The sequence below is a fragment of the Lycorma delicatula genome, chromosome 1 (assembly GCF_047948215.1).
Source record: "Lycorma delicatula isolate Av1 chromosome 1, ASM4794821v1, whole genome shotgun sequence".
Taxonomy (NCBI): Eukaryota; Metazoa; Arthropoda; class Insecta; order Hemiptera; family Fulgoridae; genus Lycorma; species Lycorma delicatula.
In genome coordinates, this window is record NC_134455.1 from 127,078,160 (window position 1) to 127,096,711 (window position 18,552).

Consider the following 18,552-nt stretch of genomic DNA (forward strand, 5'->3'; position numbering starts at 1 on the left):
ACAAAGATTTGACGGAATCCATGGATTGATGGTGCGTAAAGTGGAGTGGAATGTTGTTTAATAATTTTCCTTAAAACCAGAACATCTTGGATGTATCTAATCTGCATTCATAGCTATTTTGCGTTCAATAGCTATTTTTCTTTAATTATTTTTCAGTTTTATTCTTTGACAGATAGGCTGAACACCCCATTCATATAGCAACTATTTCTCTGTAGGTTTCATTTATTACTAACTAGCAGACCCGGCAATGCTTCACTATTGCGAGATTTGAGTATATATATATATATATATATATATATATATATATATATATATACATATATTGATTAAATGAATACAATTAATATACAATTAAAAGTTTGATAAAACATTAAAAAATTGAACAATATGGAACTTCACAAAATTTAATCTCTCACTTTATAAAAGTCAGAATGTAAATAAATCCAATTGGCAAAACAGCTCTACCTATCAAATTCAATTCTAACTATTCCCTAAACACAGCAGTCGGTTCAAAATACCCGTAATTTTCTTTCTACTGGTAAGATCGATTTCAACAGCTTAAAACCTTCTCCAAACAACGTTGACCATTTTGCAAAAACCTGCGCTTAAATCGGTCCAGTAGTTTTCTAGTCTATAGCGGACATACATACGAACATTGCCTTTTATATATATATAGGAGAAGAAAGTCTGAATATTTGTTTCGTAAAAATCTCGACACCGTCGGCACCTAGCGGGTATAGTTTTTGCAAAAAAAATATTTCTTTTCACGCAATTAATATATATTCTGAATGTGAGCCAAATCAGACCATAAATGCAATTTTTCCAAATATCTCAACCCCAGCGCCATCTAGCGGGTCCATTTTTTTCAGAGGTATTTCTTTCCATTTAAGTAAAACATATTATAATATGTGCCAAATCGAACCAAAAATACAATTTTTCGAGATATCTCCTCCAACGTCGCCTAGCGAGTCCAAACTAATTCAGAAATCTTCGCGGGCGTCCGCACAACTCATCAAAGTTTCATCGCAATCGGATGAATGGTGAACGCGTACGGGACAAACAAACAAATAAAGATTCATTTATATATATATATATATATATATATATATATATAGATTACATGATTTGTAATCATTTTATTCCAGGTAAAGTTTTAATTTACAATTATTTCAAAGAGCATAGCACTTAACTAAATATTTAAAGCGATTATTTTATTGTCCACAGTTACACGCCGTAACTGCTTAAAATGATGAAGTATCTATTGGTAACATCTGTTTGAGGAAACTTCATAATTATATAAACTGCTTCATTTTAAACTGGCTAAGCTTATTTTTATTGCTACTGTCTTTTAATAAGTTAGTTTAAGTATTTTCTTTTTGCAGAGAAACAAGAATGCGTTTTGTTTTGTCGTTTTTCGAAATTTCGGTCGCGTTTGGCCATTTCTCTTTCTTATCATAATGTTCCTTATTTTCACTTTACATTATTAAACAATTTATTACTTCCTTGCACGAAATAAACGAAGTATTGTGATCGCGAAAAATTTCGGTTTTACATTGATTGTAAATAACTTTTAACGATAACTAATTCAACAATAACAATAAAATATATATATATATGAAAAAAATCAGAAGTTATTAGTAAGATAAATTTTATTTACTTTTAAAAATATGTAATTTAATAGGTGTACAAAGAAGTCATGAGGTGTCCACATAACATTTTTTTAAAAAACAATTTCGTTTGTTCGTATCCAAAATGAATTTTTATAGCTTATTTTAAACCGAAGTCTTGTTAGCGAAACTGACGGAAGAGGATGATCAGGATGTATATCGAACTTCAGCCGAAAGTTGAAATTACATAGTGTCAGTATATATGGTAAAAGGGTTTCCTTACAAATGTATGTTTTACTGCGGTAGACGATTCCAATGCAACTAAACTTTCTAGAGTAAGCTGCCAAACTAGCTAGAATGTGAATTATGTCAAATCGTTTGATTCTTTGACCTGTTTAATAAAACTTTGGCTTAAAGCTTGAAAATATTTGAGTGACTTTTAGTGTATAAAAAAAGATATGTAAGAGTATATATATATATTAAGATTACGAATTAATTTTTTCGCTCATAATAAAAATGTTAGAAAGGCTAATTAATTTTTGGTTGACTACTTTTTAATTAAAAAAAAAAAGATCCAATTTTGTTAAACAAAATTTTAATTTTATCTAACGTTACATCTACTACTGATAAATTTAATGAAAGTTTATTGCTAATAATAGCTGCTACTTTAAATGTATTTTAGTAACTTCTAATGAAACTTTTTTTTAAATTTACATCATTTTTACTTCCTTGTACAAAGTAAAGGAAGTACTGTGGTTGCGAAAGTTTAGTTTTGAGATTTCAACGGAAATATCCATTTTGATCATCCCTGAATCATTTTGACTATTTTTGGCATCACGTCTGTACATACGTACGTATGTATTTCGCATAACTCAAAAACGATTAACCGTAGAATGTTGAAATGTTGGATATAGGACTGTTAGTCGTGTCCGTTCCTTTTTGATTCCAATAGATTTGATCAAAAATGTCCAAAAAAAGCCCAAAACCCCCAAAAATTGGATTCTAGACTTTTTCTTATTGCAATAATAAGTCCTCATTGAGAGCATTTTAACGATATCATAAGTGGTACTTATGTTCATTGGTTCCAGAGTTATAGCCAAATAATCTTAATCTTAATTAATTAAATATTTGAATCTTAACATCAGTTCGAATTCGACTTCATTTCCTTTTTTTAACTTTATTTCTAATTTAAATATATTGATTTATTAATAATTATTAACCGGTGATTGTAACAAAAAATGTTTACAATAAATAATAATTTAATAATAACAATAAAAAAAAAAAATGAAAAAATCACTAGTTATTAGTGAAATAAAATTTTATGTACTTTTGAAAATGTGTATATGTAATTTAATATGCGTACAAGGAATTCATATCGTGTCCACAGCAGATATTTTTACATGTAATAAAATCAAATCGATTTTATAATACATAAAAAAAGCTTATTAATTTTTTAAATGTGTATAAAGGTGAATAATTGTTTTTAATTTCAGGCCGCATGGAGGTGAAGTCAATTAAAGAAGAAGTTTCAGAAGTGTCACCTTGTTCAAAGGAGACCGCCACAACTGTTCCCAGACTAAGGCCTTCGAAAGGTAAAATATACTATTGCATATATACAAATTAGATACGTAATCAAATTATTGGTCGAATATTTTTTTAACCTCCTTCTTTTCTTACATATTTCTAAAAATATTACTTACAAAAATAGTATAATAATTAAAGGTTATAATATTCAAATACTTCTTTAAAAAAAAATAAATCAAATATTATATAAAAAATTGGAAAACAATGATGAAATAAAATATAAATTACTTCCTTGGTTTCCATGTTATAGTTTCAATAGCTCACTGTTTGAATATTGTAAAGATTAATTGATTATTAGTCTGCTTTAATGCTTACTTACTAATTTTTAATTAAAATACTTAAAACAGTTCTTTCAACACTTATTTATTAAAGATATCTTCAATGATAATGATAAAGGCCAGAATAAAAATAGTTTTAAATTTTAATCTTACATCGCTACCAACACGCGTTTCACCTTAGATTTCATGTACCATGACCTTTCTTTGTGAAGTTTTCCATTATTAAAAAAGTAAAAAAAGTAGAAGACGTTTTACGTGTTTACTCTAAAGAAATGGATATATTTAGTATATAAAACTAGTCGAAAGTTTTTTTTTGTTTACCGTAAGAAGTGGGAAAATTTGACTGAACCAAACGCCCAGCAGCCCGCATATACTGGGTGTGTGGGGTTCAGCGTCTATGCGGTGGGATAAGATCGAGTTGATATAAGAGTGCTATAAAAATAAGTTAGCTAAATATTTTTATATTATTTTATTTAGTTATGAATTTATTTATTTTTTTATATAAATATAAGTCTAAAATTTATTAAAAAATTTATGACATAAATTTGTTTATTGATTGGAATAAATATTAGTATAAAAAATAGTAAAAAAAAAATTACACTCACTAAAAAAAATTATACTAACTGGCGTACCCCGTCGCGACTTCGCCCACAATATAGATGTAGCTTCACTCGCAATGCTTTTTTAATATAAACAATTTAAGATAAACAAAAAATTTTTACAATCCCAAATCTAGCATCCCCATCGCGGCTTCGTCCGTGCTCTATAGTTACTTACGCTTTCCGTCACGATCAGAGGGTCACGGCTCGCTTCGCTCTCCCGTTTCTATTTCCCTTACTTCCCTTTCCCCTTCATCTTCCCCCATCTCCCCTTCCACTTCACTCTTTTATTTTTTATTTTTCTTTTTTCTCTTTTCCCTTTCCCTTTCCTTTTCCCGTTTTTCCTTTACCCCATTTTCTCCTTTTTTCTTTTCTCCATTATATCCTTCCTCCCTTTTTACCCTTTTCCCTTTTACCGTTTTCAATTTTTCCCTATTTCCCTTTTCCGATTTTTCCCTTTCTCCCTTCTTCCCCGGTTTTCGATTCCAGTTGGTTTTCGATGAATTCCGATATAGGTTCAGTTTGCGGCTAAGCAGAAATCATGGTAAAAATTCTTTGTTATTCCTATTTTAAAAACAAAGCCTTTTCCGGACACATGTTTATTATGAACTTTTTTCATTATTTTAAACAGAGAAATACAGCTGTAAAAATTAACAGCATTCTCCTAGAGCATTCACACATTCATTCTGTCGCTCTGCGCGCACACACGATGTATTAATATTACTTATTTGACAGATGTAATGAATTACTTCATTTCCATGTTTTACCTACGCTTTTAATCTCAACCAATTTTTTTACATCTGACATCTTCAGTTATTTTTTTTACATATTCGAATTTTTTAATTCCATTTTAATCTAACTATTTTAAATTTAATTTAATATTATTTTATTAAAAAGCGTTCCATATATTAAGCAAAAAAAGAAAAAAAAATTGTTACAAAACTCTTACCGGCCCTATTTTATTTATTAAACAACGAATAATCATAAGAATTGTATTATTTCTGTAATTTTGGTATGTATTACATGTAAATGAAATCGGGCCAGTAAGAATTTTATAATAAATGTTTTTTTGCATATAAGGAACGCTTAAACATTGTTTATTATCTATTATTGAATATCTATCGTCTATTATATATATTTAAATTTTTTTTTTAAAGAAAATTCTAAATTAATAACAGATTTTGATTATAGAAATCTTACCTTCTCTGATATCAGTATCGTTTTGCTAAAAACAGTTTTATTTATATTACAGAAATTTTTGTTTTTTCAGCGGAAGAAATGATATGTGCGAGACTAAGTTTCATTGTAATTTTTTTTAATATCACTGCGTTTTTTAGATTTATCTTTTATTATTTTTTTTATGAATTACTGATTGTTATCTTATTATTCAAATTTATTGCCTTAGAACAAACAAATTGAATTTCACGGCTTTTTTTGTTTGTTAATAGTCATATCATTCACTTCAAACGATATTTTTCTTTTTTTAATAAAAAAAAAAGGTCATTTAGTATAATGACCTTTACGAATCGAAAATCCGTGATGTAATATTGCACTTCTTACTTTGTAAGTGCAACCTTCGATTTTTATCGTTAAATTCGATTTTACCAATCGAATTTATTTCTGTTTTATTTATTCCTTTTTTAATAAAACTGCTATAATCTCTTGTAAAGTAATACTTTTATTTTCTTTAAAGAAACGACGGAAAAAATTGTTTTATCTTTAGTACTATCATTTACATAGAACGTTTACTATTAAAACAAGCTGTAGTATATTTTCTTTTAAATTTTATTATTTCAAGTACATTATCAAGTTTTTGTACGCTACCTTGTACTATCAAGTACTGCTGTCTAACAGCGCGATTCGTAAAGGTAATTAAAAAACTGAATAAAATGACATTCGAGTGCCGTGATACATCAAATGGAAAAAAAGTTGTCTAACAAAATTCCAGGTATTTTTTGGAAGTATTCTTTATTACTAATCAGATTAAGCTAAAATATAATGTTTTCACGCTTATATTTTTCCCATTTTCATTTTACTGTTAGGTTAGGTCATCTTTAGAACTGTAAACTAGTTCGTTGACTTCGTCGCCTCTTACCGACGAAGTTCTAACGAACTCCGTGATAGAGTTTTAAGGGTTGTGGCAGTGTTTAATCTTCAGTCGTACTTTTTTTTTAACATCGTGGGTCACATATGTTCACACGTAGTCCATATTAACATTTTGTTGGGTTATTTTATTCAGAAAACCAAAAGTCAAAACAGTTATGATTTACAGTTTGTAGATACTGAGAATATATGTTTTGACAATAAAACAATTCTAAATTATATTAGATTAGAATTTTTTGATTTAAACTGGTTTCTTCATAATACCTGGTATTAATTCAACACTATCGACTCATATTTGTTACAAAAAACTTAAAGAAGAAAAGGGGGCTATTGTGTAATACAATGTCAAAAAATTACAAGATGTGATTAAAAGATTTAGAAATATAGCAAATGTTTTTCCAGTTTTTGAGAATTAAAGAATGATTTTTTTTACTTGTTGACAGCTAAAGAGTTTTTCTCTTATGAACAGTACGAATTTATATGTTTTACGTAATTATACACTGCATCTATTTTATATACGTGTATAATAATTTAAAAAAGTTGTTTTATTAAAATTATATTGTAGAAACTGAGTGTACATTACGGTGGACAGAGATTACTAAAAGGTCTCAGAAATGTGTAAAAAGTAAATGTTCATTCCATAAATTTCATTTTAATATTCAGGAATCCATCTTCTTTATGTTTATTACCTTATTAACTTCTTTTCTTCTATTTACTCGAACTGTACTCAGCTTTTAAAGATTCTGAATTTCTTTTTCTACAAGGGGTATCTCTAAAGTAAAGACCGCTGGGAAATTTCTCTCCTTAAGGTTAGCGAACCTGCGTCGTTCATGGCCAAGCTAATAATGTACGCACTGCATTGTTGTCTGTAAGTTGTCGCGTTGTAGTATTTTTGATTACGTGTGAGTTATTACGATATAAAATGAATAGGAAAATCGATGTTGCCGCCGACTGTGAACGTGGAGTCATACGATTCTTAAACCATCAAAACGTTAAGCCGTCTGAAATTTACAGGCGGTTGATTTCTGTGTACGGTGATAATGTAATGAATGAAAGAAACGTCCGAAAATGGTGTGAAAGGTTTAGAAATAACAGAATTAATGTGCACGATGAAGAACGTTCTGGGAGGCCCTTGATAATCACCGACGACTTGTTGAAACGCGTCGATGATGAAATCAGACAAGATTGTCGCTCAATGATTTCCTACCTGGCCCTTCTTTTTCCTGATGTTTCAAGAGGAGTTGTCTGTCACATTGTTCATAACCATTTAGGCTTCAGAAAGGTTTCTGCGTGGCTTGGGTGCCGCACGTCTTAACAGAACGTCACAAAAAATCCGAATGGGATCTGCTTTGGAATTTTTATTGCTCTACACAGAAAAAGGTGATGAGTTTCTTAATTCAGTTGTTACCGGCGATGAAACATGAATTTCGTATTACACGCCTGATAGAAAACAGCAGTCGTGAATGGCGTCGTCCTTAATAACCAATCTGACCGACAAAGGTCAAGTCACAGCCATTTGGACGCAAACTGATGCCCACTGTCTTTTGGCATACTGCTGATTTCATGCCACGTGGAATGACTATAAATGCAGAAGCCTATTGAAAAACTCTACGTAAGTTACTGCGCGCCATTCAAAATCGGCGACGTGAGCGGCTGACAGACGGCGTCGTCCTGCTGCACGATAATGTGGGTCCGACACTTGATTTACCGAGAACTTTTGGATGGGAAATTTACGATCACCCACCATATAGTCCGGACTTAGCGCCTTCTGATTACCATTTGTTTGGGAAATTGAAAGAGTTTTTAGTGGTAAACAATTCGCGAGTAACGATGAACTTAAAAATGCTGTTAATCAGTGGCTAAATGGTCTGGCGGCAGAAGAATACGACCAGGGTATATGGAAGCTGGTGTATCACTACGATAAATTCTTAATTCATGTGGCAATTATATAGAGAAGTAGTATAAGGTATGTAGTTTGCAATGAAATGTTCTTTAGAGATAACCTCTCGTAATTTCATACGTGATAAAATTTTGAGAACCTGGAAACATTATGTTTGCAATTAAATTTTGAGCAAAAGCATATCTAGTTCTTGTATTTTAGATTTAACTATTGTAGTTTTAAAGTCTTGATACTATCAATAAAATTTTCCTTTGTTCAATGAAAATTAAAATTAAAAAAATTGTTACTAGTTAAAATTAACAGGGAAGTAATTACTCTTTAATAAAAGTCTTCATCATTATTATTATTTTTTCAACATCATAAAAAGATACAAAAATTTAACGGCAGACTTTCCAGTATGATTTAAAAGTAATTTGTGGTTTATTAATTATTCTTACCAATTTTTAAAAGAATACATTTAAATTTAAGGTATTGAGTTATATATAATTATACGTATAAATTATATCTTTATAATGTATATGTATGTATGTGAATATTATATGTATAAAAGGTGTTTCTAAAATGGTGGACTGGCTATACTTTTTCGGATTCTACTTGTAAAACTAAACAAAAAAATATCCTTAGGAAAAATGGCAATCTCTCCTTCGTTCTTCTGCTGTCCGCACATTTTGTTATTTTATATAATAATTTATATCTCAAGTTCGGATAGAGGAATCACATTATTATTTGGTAAACGTCTTGGTAATAAAGTTTTAAAATTAGCAAAAAAATCAGGATTTAAATACTTCGAAAATCACAAAATGGCGTCCATGTTTATTTTTCAAGCCGTTATATCTCCATAAATATTAGTTTTATAAAAATTTATGTCTTTGCTAAAATATTAAGCCTTTTATTTTGAACAAAATTACATGTTATTTTTATAAATCGGTTAAAAATCAGTCGAGTTATTTGAGAAAATTTATGTTGTAATTTTTTGTCATAGTTATTAAGTCTATTATTGTGAGAAAATTATTATTTAATTTGATTCTAATTTACAATACTAGAATTAATAATATATAAAAACAGTTAATATTCCATCGAATTGAACGTAAAGTGGAGGACATGAAAACAGACAAGTAATTACGCATCAATTTTTTGCCATAACTCAGCTATTTGTTAAACGATTTTCAAAAATAAAATATCATATCGTTCAAAATAAAAGGCTTAATATTTCAGTATGTAACATAAATTTTGATCAAACTTACATTTATGGAGATATAATGGATTGAATAATAACAATGGCCGCGCCATTTTGTAATTTGCGAAGGTATTTAAGTTCTGATTTTTTTCTTATTTTAAAATTTTGCTTTAAGTATGCGATTCGTTTATCCGAACTTGACATATAAATTTTTATGCAAAAATAACAAATTGGCGGACAATGGGAGAACGAAGGAGTAATTGCCATTTATCCTAAAGATACATTTATTTAGTTTTCAAGTAGAATCCGAAAAAGTATAGCCAGCCCACCATTTTAGAAACACTCTGTATATATATATATATATATATATATATATATATATTAGTTGATACAGAAAACATCCGAATGGATAACATACTGGCCTCCCTACTCTAACCACTTAGTTTTAAGTATTTACATAGTACACACCTCTAGAAAAACTGTCAAAGTACAAAATTCAATTAACGAGATTTTAAGAAAAATGTTTTGTAAAGTATACAATAAGTTATCAGTATCACAATAAGTTCTAGAACTGAGGCCATTAAAAAAACCACACACACACACACACACACACACAGAGAGAGAGAGAGAGAGAAAGAGAGAGAGAGAGGGAGGGAGTGAGTGTGAGAGGGGGAGAAAGATAGAGAGTGAGAGAGAGAGACAGAAAGACACATACACACACACACACACACACACAGAGAGAGAGAGAGAGAGAGAGAGAGTGAGAGAGAGAGAGAGAGAGAGAGAGAGAGAGCGGGGGGAGAGTGTGAGAGGGGGAGAAAGATAGAGAGTGAGAGAGAGACAGAAAGACACACACACAATAAATAAATAACATTATTTATTACCTTAATTCAACGCAGCTTCTATGCATTGTTGACGTCGTTCATTCGACGAAGAAAATTCGTAATAAAATGTATTCGCTCGACAACGTTTGGCTCATTATGTGCCAATCTCGTCTGTTTATCGTTATTTTTATTTTAATAAATAAGAAAAAACCTTTGGCAGTGCTAAATCTGGCAATTAGTGTGATCATGAAGATTTTTTCTTTGAGGAAATAATTTGATGGTGGATTGAAGAAAGAAATGACTTTAAACTGTAATTAGGAAAAATATAAAATGTGATGTGAAAATTCCGAGAAGTAAAGCAACATCGTTAACAATTTTTTTTTTTTCAGTTTGCGGTAGATTAATTTATGATAATTCTTTAGACAAATTTTAACCTAAAAATAATGAATTATTTCTGTATTTGATTAATAATTTTTAACACAAAATGAAATAAATCTATTACTGACGTTTGTGTATTGATTTAATTAATCTCAGTGCATGGTGTTTATATTTTTTCACGGTTAACAATGTCCTATTGAATACGACATGTGGTTTAACGTTTCCCGTATATCTGTCAGTGAAATTTTTACCAAAGACCAAATGTTGCGGGCTTTGCTCAAGCTAAAAGTTTTGATGTCGTCAGCAGGTCTTTATTTTCTTATCAGAACGTGGGGTCAAATATGTTGCAACATATGTCGGACTCTGCCATTCATAACTAGATATCTTCTTCCTTCTTCTTCTTTTTTTTTTTCTAAAAAAGTTATCTAATTCTCACTTTTTCTATTATTTCAAAACATGTTGGATCTATTTTTGTATTCTTTTAAAATTAAGTTTAAAAAAAATAAACGAATTACAGGAATTAATCTTTGTCATATGTAAAAGAGAATGATTGTAAGAGAAATATTTAAGGAAATAATTTAGGAGGAAATGATATCTGGCTATTTAAACTACATTTGTAATTTTTAATTTTCTTAAGGTTCATGAAAAAACCTTCTACTGGAAGAATTGAAAACGAATTCAAGAATATTTCTTCAGAATTTACATGTAGCTAATATTTTATATTATAAATTGATTCTTTAAAACCGTATTTAATCTAATAAGATATCGTTTTATTTTCATATTAAAATATTACATCATATTTTAATTTAATATAAAAATTGTTTAACGTCGAGATACTTGATACGAGGTCTAATACTTGATACGAACGCCAGTTTCAAATTTTGAAACGTAACTCTCCACATTTATTTAATTATTAGAAAACGTTGTTACAAACCGAATAATTTAAGGATATTTCAATCCGTTGAGTTAATAAATTTCTTTTAATGTTAGGGATGAAGTGGTTTCTTATACCTTTCTTACAAGGTTAAAAATATTTTTGTATATCAGTAGGCTATATTCACCAAAATATTGGTGATATTTAATCACATAAGATACCTTCACGGAGTTCATTACAGGGAATGGCTACACAGGTTATTAAATGATATTACTTTCCGAGAATGGGTTATAAGAAATACTTGCAACAATAATACTGGTCAACATGATTTTTGTCTCACGAGTACCAATAGGTGTATTTAATGCAGTTTTTGTTTTCAAATATGTATTTGGAATTTCTCCATCACCCACAGTTTTTTTATTTTTTTTTTTTTAATATTTTAAAACTTTTGTCGTCCATTTGTCCATTGTCAAGTAAAAGCTCCTTGAGCATTGTAAATATGATGGAACCAAATGAGCTACTTCAAAGGATAGTGTTGCTACTGTTGTGCAGGTTCAGATGTGTATAGACATGTACAAACGTGATCTAATGTAGCACACATTAATTAGAACGATGCCAATTGTGAGATGGCAATGAACCAGTAAGCACCTCATTGTGAGTGCTTTGTGTGTCTGAATTATTGTGTATTCCACATTTACAACTTTTTTTTTTTAATTAGTCAATAGTTACAAAATGCGTAGAGGTTGATTAAATCATCCTAATCATTTTTGTTATGTATGTGGTGAAGTGACGCTCAAGTCCGAAAGGTGAAACCTTACTCCAGTACTAAAAAAGTGTTATAAACTTTATTTTGGGTATATAATGGGGGACCAAACGGGGGTATATAATCTGAGCCCCACATATCTGGTTTTTAACTTGTTCTAGGCTTCTCTCTGCATGGAAAAATGGCACACGCTACATGTCATTTGCTATCCCTATGATTTGGAGGACTGTTATTTCTGCTTAACAACATTAAAGGGATTACTTCAAAATCAAAACATACATTGATGTACCTTAACTATCTACAGTGAAGTTCCACACTGCGAAGAATTGACTATACCAAAGCCTCCAGAACATGCGATATTAGATGAAGAGAGCTCAAAGTCTAATGGAAGTAAGGAAGAAAAAGAAACAGATTCTGGTGATACAACTTTTGAACAAAGCAGTTCATCTGAAGTCCTCATTTACTGACTCAAGAAAATCTCAACGATCTTATTCGAGATTTAAAGTTATCCAAAAAATAGTCTGAAATACTTGCTTCCCGGCTAAAAGGATGGATGGAATCTTTTTCAAAACAATACAAAGATATGTACTTATCGTACTCGTCATTCTGAATTTAAAGACTATTTTTCTGAAGAAAATAGCTTAGTGTTTGTAATGACATTTCTTCTCTTACGGAGACACTTTGTAATGAACCCAACAGAATGGTGCTTGTTCATTGATTCCTCTAACTTTAGTTTAAAAGCTTCTGCATAATGGCAATAAATTCCCATCAGTACCTGTGGCTCACTCTGCTAGTATGAAAGAAATATATGAAAACTTTAAATTTATATTGGAAAAGCTTCAACATGCAGTATATGAATGAAATATTTGTGGTGATTTGCAGGTACTTGCATTTATTCTTGGTCTGCAGCTTAGTTACACAAAGCACTGTTGTTTTTTGCGTGAGTGGTATAGTAGGGACAGAAAAAATCATTTTATTTGAAAAGAAAGGCCTAAACGTGAATCACTCATTCCTGAACAGAATAATGTGAAATTTAATCCATTGTCTAATCCTAAAAATGTGAATCTACCTCCGTTACATGTCAAACTAGTATTAATGAATAATTTCGCCAAGGCCATGGACAATACTCCTGGTTTCATGTATTTAATAGGAAGTTTCCTAAAATTAGTGATGTAAAAATTAAAGAAGAAATATTTTTGAGTCCACAAATATGATCACTAATGCACGAGGATAAGTTTGAGGAACTATTGAATCCACTGGAGAAAGCGGCTTGGGAAGCATTCAAAAATGTTACTCAGAGTTTTTTGGGAAATCGAAAGGCGGAAAATTACCGTGATATTGTCAATGATATTATAACCTCTTATAAAAATTTGGGTTGTAATATATCCTTAAAGTATATTTCCTGCACTCGGACCTAGATTTCTTCCCGGAAAATCTTGGCACAGTAAGCGATGAACACTTTCATCACGGGGAACACTTTCATCAGGAGATTTCAGCTATGAAAAAGATGTATCAAGGCAAATGGAATCCTAATATGCTGACCAATTATTGTTGGACCATTGAGAGTGATGATCCACAGGCAAAACATAGCAGAAAATCGTCATTTCTTACTTTCTAGATGAGTCAGTTTGTTTGAATATTGTGTAGTTAAGAATGCAGAAAGTATTAAAATGTTTGAAATAATAAATGCCTGTCTTTCGGAAATCTTTGAATAACGGGGGAAAACCAATATAAAATCCTAATTCAGGAGAAAAATACTATCAGAATCACTTATTTTTCTTCTTGAGACAAAAAAAAAAAAAAATATTTTTTGTTCCCCAGTGTAATCAAAGGTAAACAAAATATATATTAATTCCAGTATAGTGTCTTTCATTGTATCCCTCTAAATTTAATTTAACATTTCCTAATCTCGTCTTTTCAATTCTTCTTCTAATTTTCAATAAATAAAAATGGAAGTCTGTTTTTTAAGTGAGTAAACATTGAAGGCGTCTGAGTAATATGCTGTTACATGTCAAATTGATGCTAGAAAGATCAGAAGGTGTAAAAATTGAGGCTGAAAAAAGTAAAAATTTTAGATAATCTAAAATGAAATAGAAGTTATCTTGAATCTAGAACCGAAGATGGACTACGTGCAAGGGATTTGTCTCGGTGCAAAAAACGATGATAATTAAAATAAAAAGATAAAACAACCATTTTTTCGTAAAATTAGTACAAACTTTAGATAGCTATAAGTATAGATGTTCAAAAAACGACAGATTCCAAAAGTGACAGAAACGAGAAAAGGAGGTACTCCGTAATTTTTCGACTTATACGTGAAGAGACAATAATTTTAAAAAATCAGATGTGGACACCACATAACTTCCTTGTACGCCTGTTAAATTACATATACACATTTTTTTTTGCTGCACTTCATTTAAACTTATTTTATTTGAAAGTGTGATAGATTCTTAGATTCTTTAATAAAGTGGAAAATTACACAATTCCATTGTGGAGGACACCACAATGCATCACAATTTTTGTGGTGTCCATATTAGCATTTTATATTAGTTTATATATTAATTTTGTTTCACGTCGCTCATGTAGTTATGTGGTGTAAGTGAAAACGTCTCGGATCTGTAACCATGCACACATCGGTGCGAATCCGACTTCATACAATATATTTTTGTTTAATTTTTTTTTTATTTTAAATAATTGATTTGTTAATAATCAACCTCTTTAAACATTTTTGAATTAAAACAAAAAGTACATAAAATTTTATTTCACTAATAACTTCTGATTCTTTTTCATATTTTTTTATTTTTGATATTGAATTTATTGTAAAATTTTTTACAATCAGAAGTTAATAATTATTAATAAATCAAAATATTTAAATTAAAAAAAGAAGTTAAAAATGTATATGAAGTTGGATTCGAACCGATGTGCCTTCCCCTTGTACGACCAAATATTTCATTAATTAATATTTTATTTATCTGTATGTCTGGAACCAATGAAATTAAATACCACATGTTATATATCCCTTGAAAAGCGCTCAATGAGGGTATTGCAGTTAAGAAAAACTCCAAAATCCTTTTTTTTAATATTGGATTTTTTTTGGACACTTTTGGTTCAGTCGATTGCAATCAAAAGGGGAGGTGGAAAAATAGATATTACAATAGTCCTAAATCCAAAATTTCAACATTCTACGGCTAATCGCTTTTTAGTTACGCGAGATACATACGTAAATACGTACAGACGTCACGCCGAAACTACTCAAAATGGATTCAGGGATGGTCAAAATGGATTTCACCATTGAATTTTGAAAACCGAAATTTTTCGCGATCACAATACTTTCTTTACTCTGTTCAGGAAGTAAAATTGTTTGAGATCGGTGCAACGTCCAAAGATAAACGATCAAGGAGTTATTTATTGAAAATGTTGCACCTTCAGTTGAAATTAAAAATGAGTTGGTAGTATAAATACTGAATAGAATAAAATAATTGATAAGAAGAAATATTTAATTTTTAAAAATAAATTAGAGTAAAAAAAAAGTGAAGAAATGACACGAAAAGGAAGTTAATAATGTATAATAATTTAAAGAAATTTTTTGTTTAAAGAGTGAAATAACAAAGGATGGTTGATGTAATGAAAATGGCCTTTAGGTGAACCGGTTTATTCAGTGAAGTGTATGATTACACAAAAAACGTAGCTAAGGAACTAATAATGATATTTGCAATCAAAAAACTGCGTTGTAATCAGCTAATCTGTACGAACATGGCGACAGCAAGCGGATTTAACTGGAACCAATTGAACCCGAGCAATTCAAACAGTCTACGTATTTCTGGAACTGACCTTGTAGTTTCTAAAAGCTAGTTTTTCTTCTCAATTCATTGCTAACGTTGATTCTAGAAATTTTCTTTCTCGAGGTGTACATCTTAAAAGATTCTAAAAATATCATTTTTGTAGTTTTCATATTTTTTTCGGCTAGGTCTTTGGATCTAGTCAAGAAATTGTTTAGGTCCTTTTAGATATATATATTATAGGTTCTGTTTATAAAATCATATACCGTTTGAAATCTACTTATCTTCTGTCTACCTCCAAATCTTCCTCATGTGTGTCATTACAAGCCAGATATGTAAAACTAGAAAATTGTGTCAATAAATTGTTATTAGTAGCTATTTTTTACTGTATTACCTTTCCGTAAAATTTTTTTTTTTTTCTTATTTACAGCGCTTTTAGAGACAAAAAAATCTTTATTTACTGCTAATTTTCTATGATCACATATAATTATGACAATCTAATAATGGAAGATAGTGTAAAGGTAAAATCGGTGAGGGACTAATGAAAAGACATAAAACTAATTACTGAAGATAACGCGAGCCTATTTAGGATGATCATTGAACAGGATAAAGCCCATTCATTCTCACACTTTTGTTCACTGTCTCTTTCTCTCTCTCTTAGTGTGAAATGTTCTCCCTAATCTGACGACTTCCTACAATTAAATCTATTTATTTGGCGTCACTTCATGTCTTGACCTGTAATAGGGGGACATAATTGAAACAAATAATCATTAAACGATATTTATAAAACTTACTATGAAAATTCAATATTAATTTCAAAATTTTGACAAATTAATGTTTTTTTAAAATTAGAATAGAAATTATTTAAAACGGTTTATTAAAAAAAAAGTTATTTTATGAACTGAATAATTTCATTTTGTTCAACGCAAATCTAATTTTTTAATCCACTATTCGGGTTGAAGTTGTCCTCAGAATGAAATCTGATCAACATGTATGAATTAACGACATAAAATAAATTCAAAGGTTTTGTCAATGAAATTAGTTTGCAAACCACTAAAAGAATAGTTCAGGAAACCACCTGCAGTTAAGTAATATACTTTTATTCGATCAGGAATTATGATTTTTAATAATTTTATCAAACATGATTGGTTAGTATGATTATACAATAAGTAATTCAAATATAAAATCCACTTAACAAAACCTTTTTAATGCGTCCTAGCGCTTTCGGAAACGAATTCCATCTTCAGGAACTTAATTATAAAAATTAAAATTGTGTCGACTTAACGTCCTGTCATAATGAATATCTCCACCGATATTAGATTACATATACGTATATATTATAGCGGTGGAGAAATTTATTATGACAGGACGTTAAGTCGACGCAATTTTAACACATGACGACCACCTTTATATATTTTACACACTTTGCATAACAATTCTACTCATGACGACATAGTTTTAGTTAAAAAAAAAAAATAAGTTCCTGAAGATGAAATTCGTTTCCAAAAGCGCTAGGATGAATAAAAAGATTGTTCCTAAAAATAAAAAAAAATATGTTTGTCCTAAAAATCCCACGATAACAACAGAGTTGTTGCAAAAAGTAAGCCTAAACCGATATAGCGACAATCATGTTTTTCTTATTATCGTAGTTTCTGATTAAAATTGCTAATTTTAGCAATTTTACGACTAAGGTGCCGTTTTGTTCACCGAAAATGCTTCAAATTTTTTATAATACACATATTGATATATCTAATAATTCCTATGATATGCAAGATAGCAAAATTGAAAAGACTGTCATTTTGAAATTTGTCAACGAAGAGTATCGTTATTTTTTTCTTAAAAAAATCTTAGTTTAAAATAAAGTACAAAATTTTATTGCGTTATCTCTAACCCTTTTTCAAAAAAATTGTTTTTCCTTAAAAAACACAAAATAGCGGACAGACAGAAAAGTACGCATTTTTGGATCTATGTTCACTGGACATTTTTTTCTTCAGTATGTTAAGTAGAATCACTTCCTAGAGTTTGGCCTCACCTTTAAAAAACACTCTGAGTGTATATATATTAAAATAATAAATCCAGGCCATGGAATCTGCTGTTGAGTTAATTAATATAAAAGAGAGAGAAATCGTATCTGTGTAAAAGATAAGAGTGCTTAAAATCAATTAAAATAAATTTAAAAAAATTAATAATCAATTGTTATCTTTCCTTTTCATACATAATGTATCGCAAAGTTCTTCCAGAACTTTCATAACCTATTCTACTCCAGAAAATGGTGGAAAAAGTTCACATAAATATCTGTCCTAAAATGTTTCGTTTGCGAGTTACGGCTAGTGAATGATTTCGGCCGGATTTCATCTACCCGTTGAGATGGAGTCGTATTGAAATTTTTAGGACGTTAATTATGGAGTAGAATTAGTAATTTCTTATGGCTTTTGACCTGAAAAATTAAATAAAATAAGTTTTATAATTGTATCTACAGCAGTTTTTGAGAAATGTGGGGTAAAACCAGTAAATTGAGGTAATAAACCCCGTTTTTTACGTTTGAATACAATAACTTTGTGAAATAAGTAGTATACACAAACAAACTTGGGAAAATTTAATTCTGAAAAAAACGGTGTAAGGTAACTTGAATAAAACAAATAAAGGTTAGAAAAATTTGAATTTTATTTAGAAACAGTACACTAGACAA

At 29.8% G+C, this 18,552-nt stretch overlaps 1 protein-coding gene across 3 annotated transcripts in view; it reads left to right on the plus strand.

Moving 5' to 3' along the window:
* Positions 1-18,552, plus strand: part of nvy (CBFA2/RUNX1 partner transcriptional co-repressor nervy) — a 508,624-nt gene that overhangs the window by 121,639 nt on the left and 368,433 nt on the right. For all 3 annotated transcript variants that reach the window (XM_075360674.1, XM_075360683.1, XM_075360665.1), the window contains exon 2: positions 3,101-3,199. In XM_075360674.1, coding sequence (XP_075216789.1) covers positions 3,106-3,199 — 94 coding nt within the window. In that variant the 5' untranslated portion in view covers positions 3,101-3,105. The remainder of the gene's footprint in view (positions 1-3,100; positions 3,200-18,552) is intronic.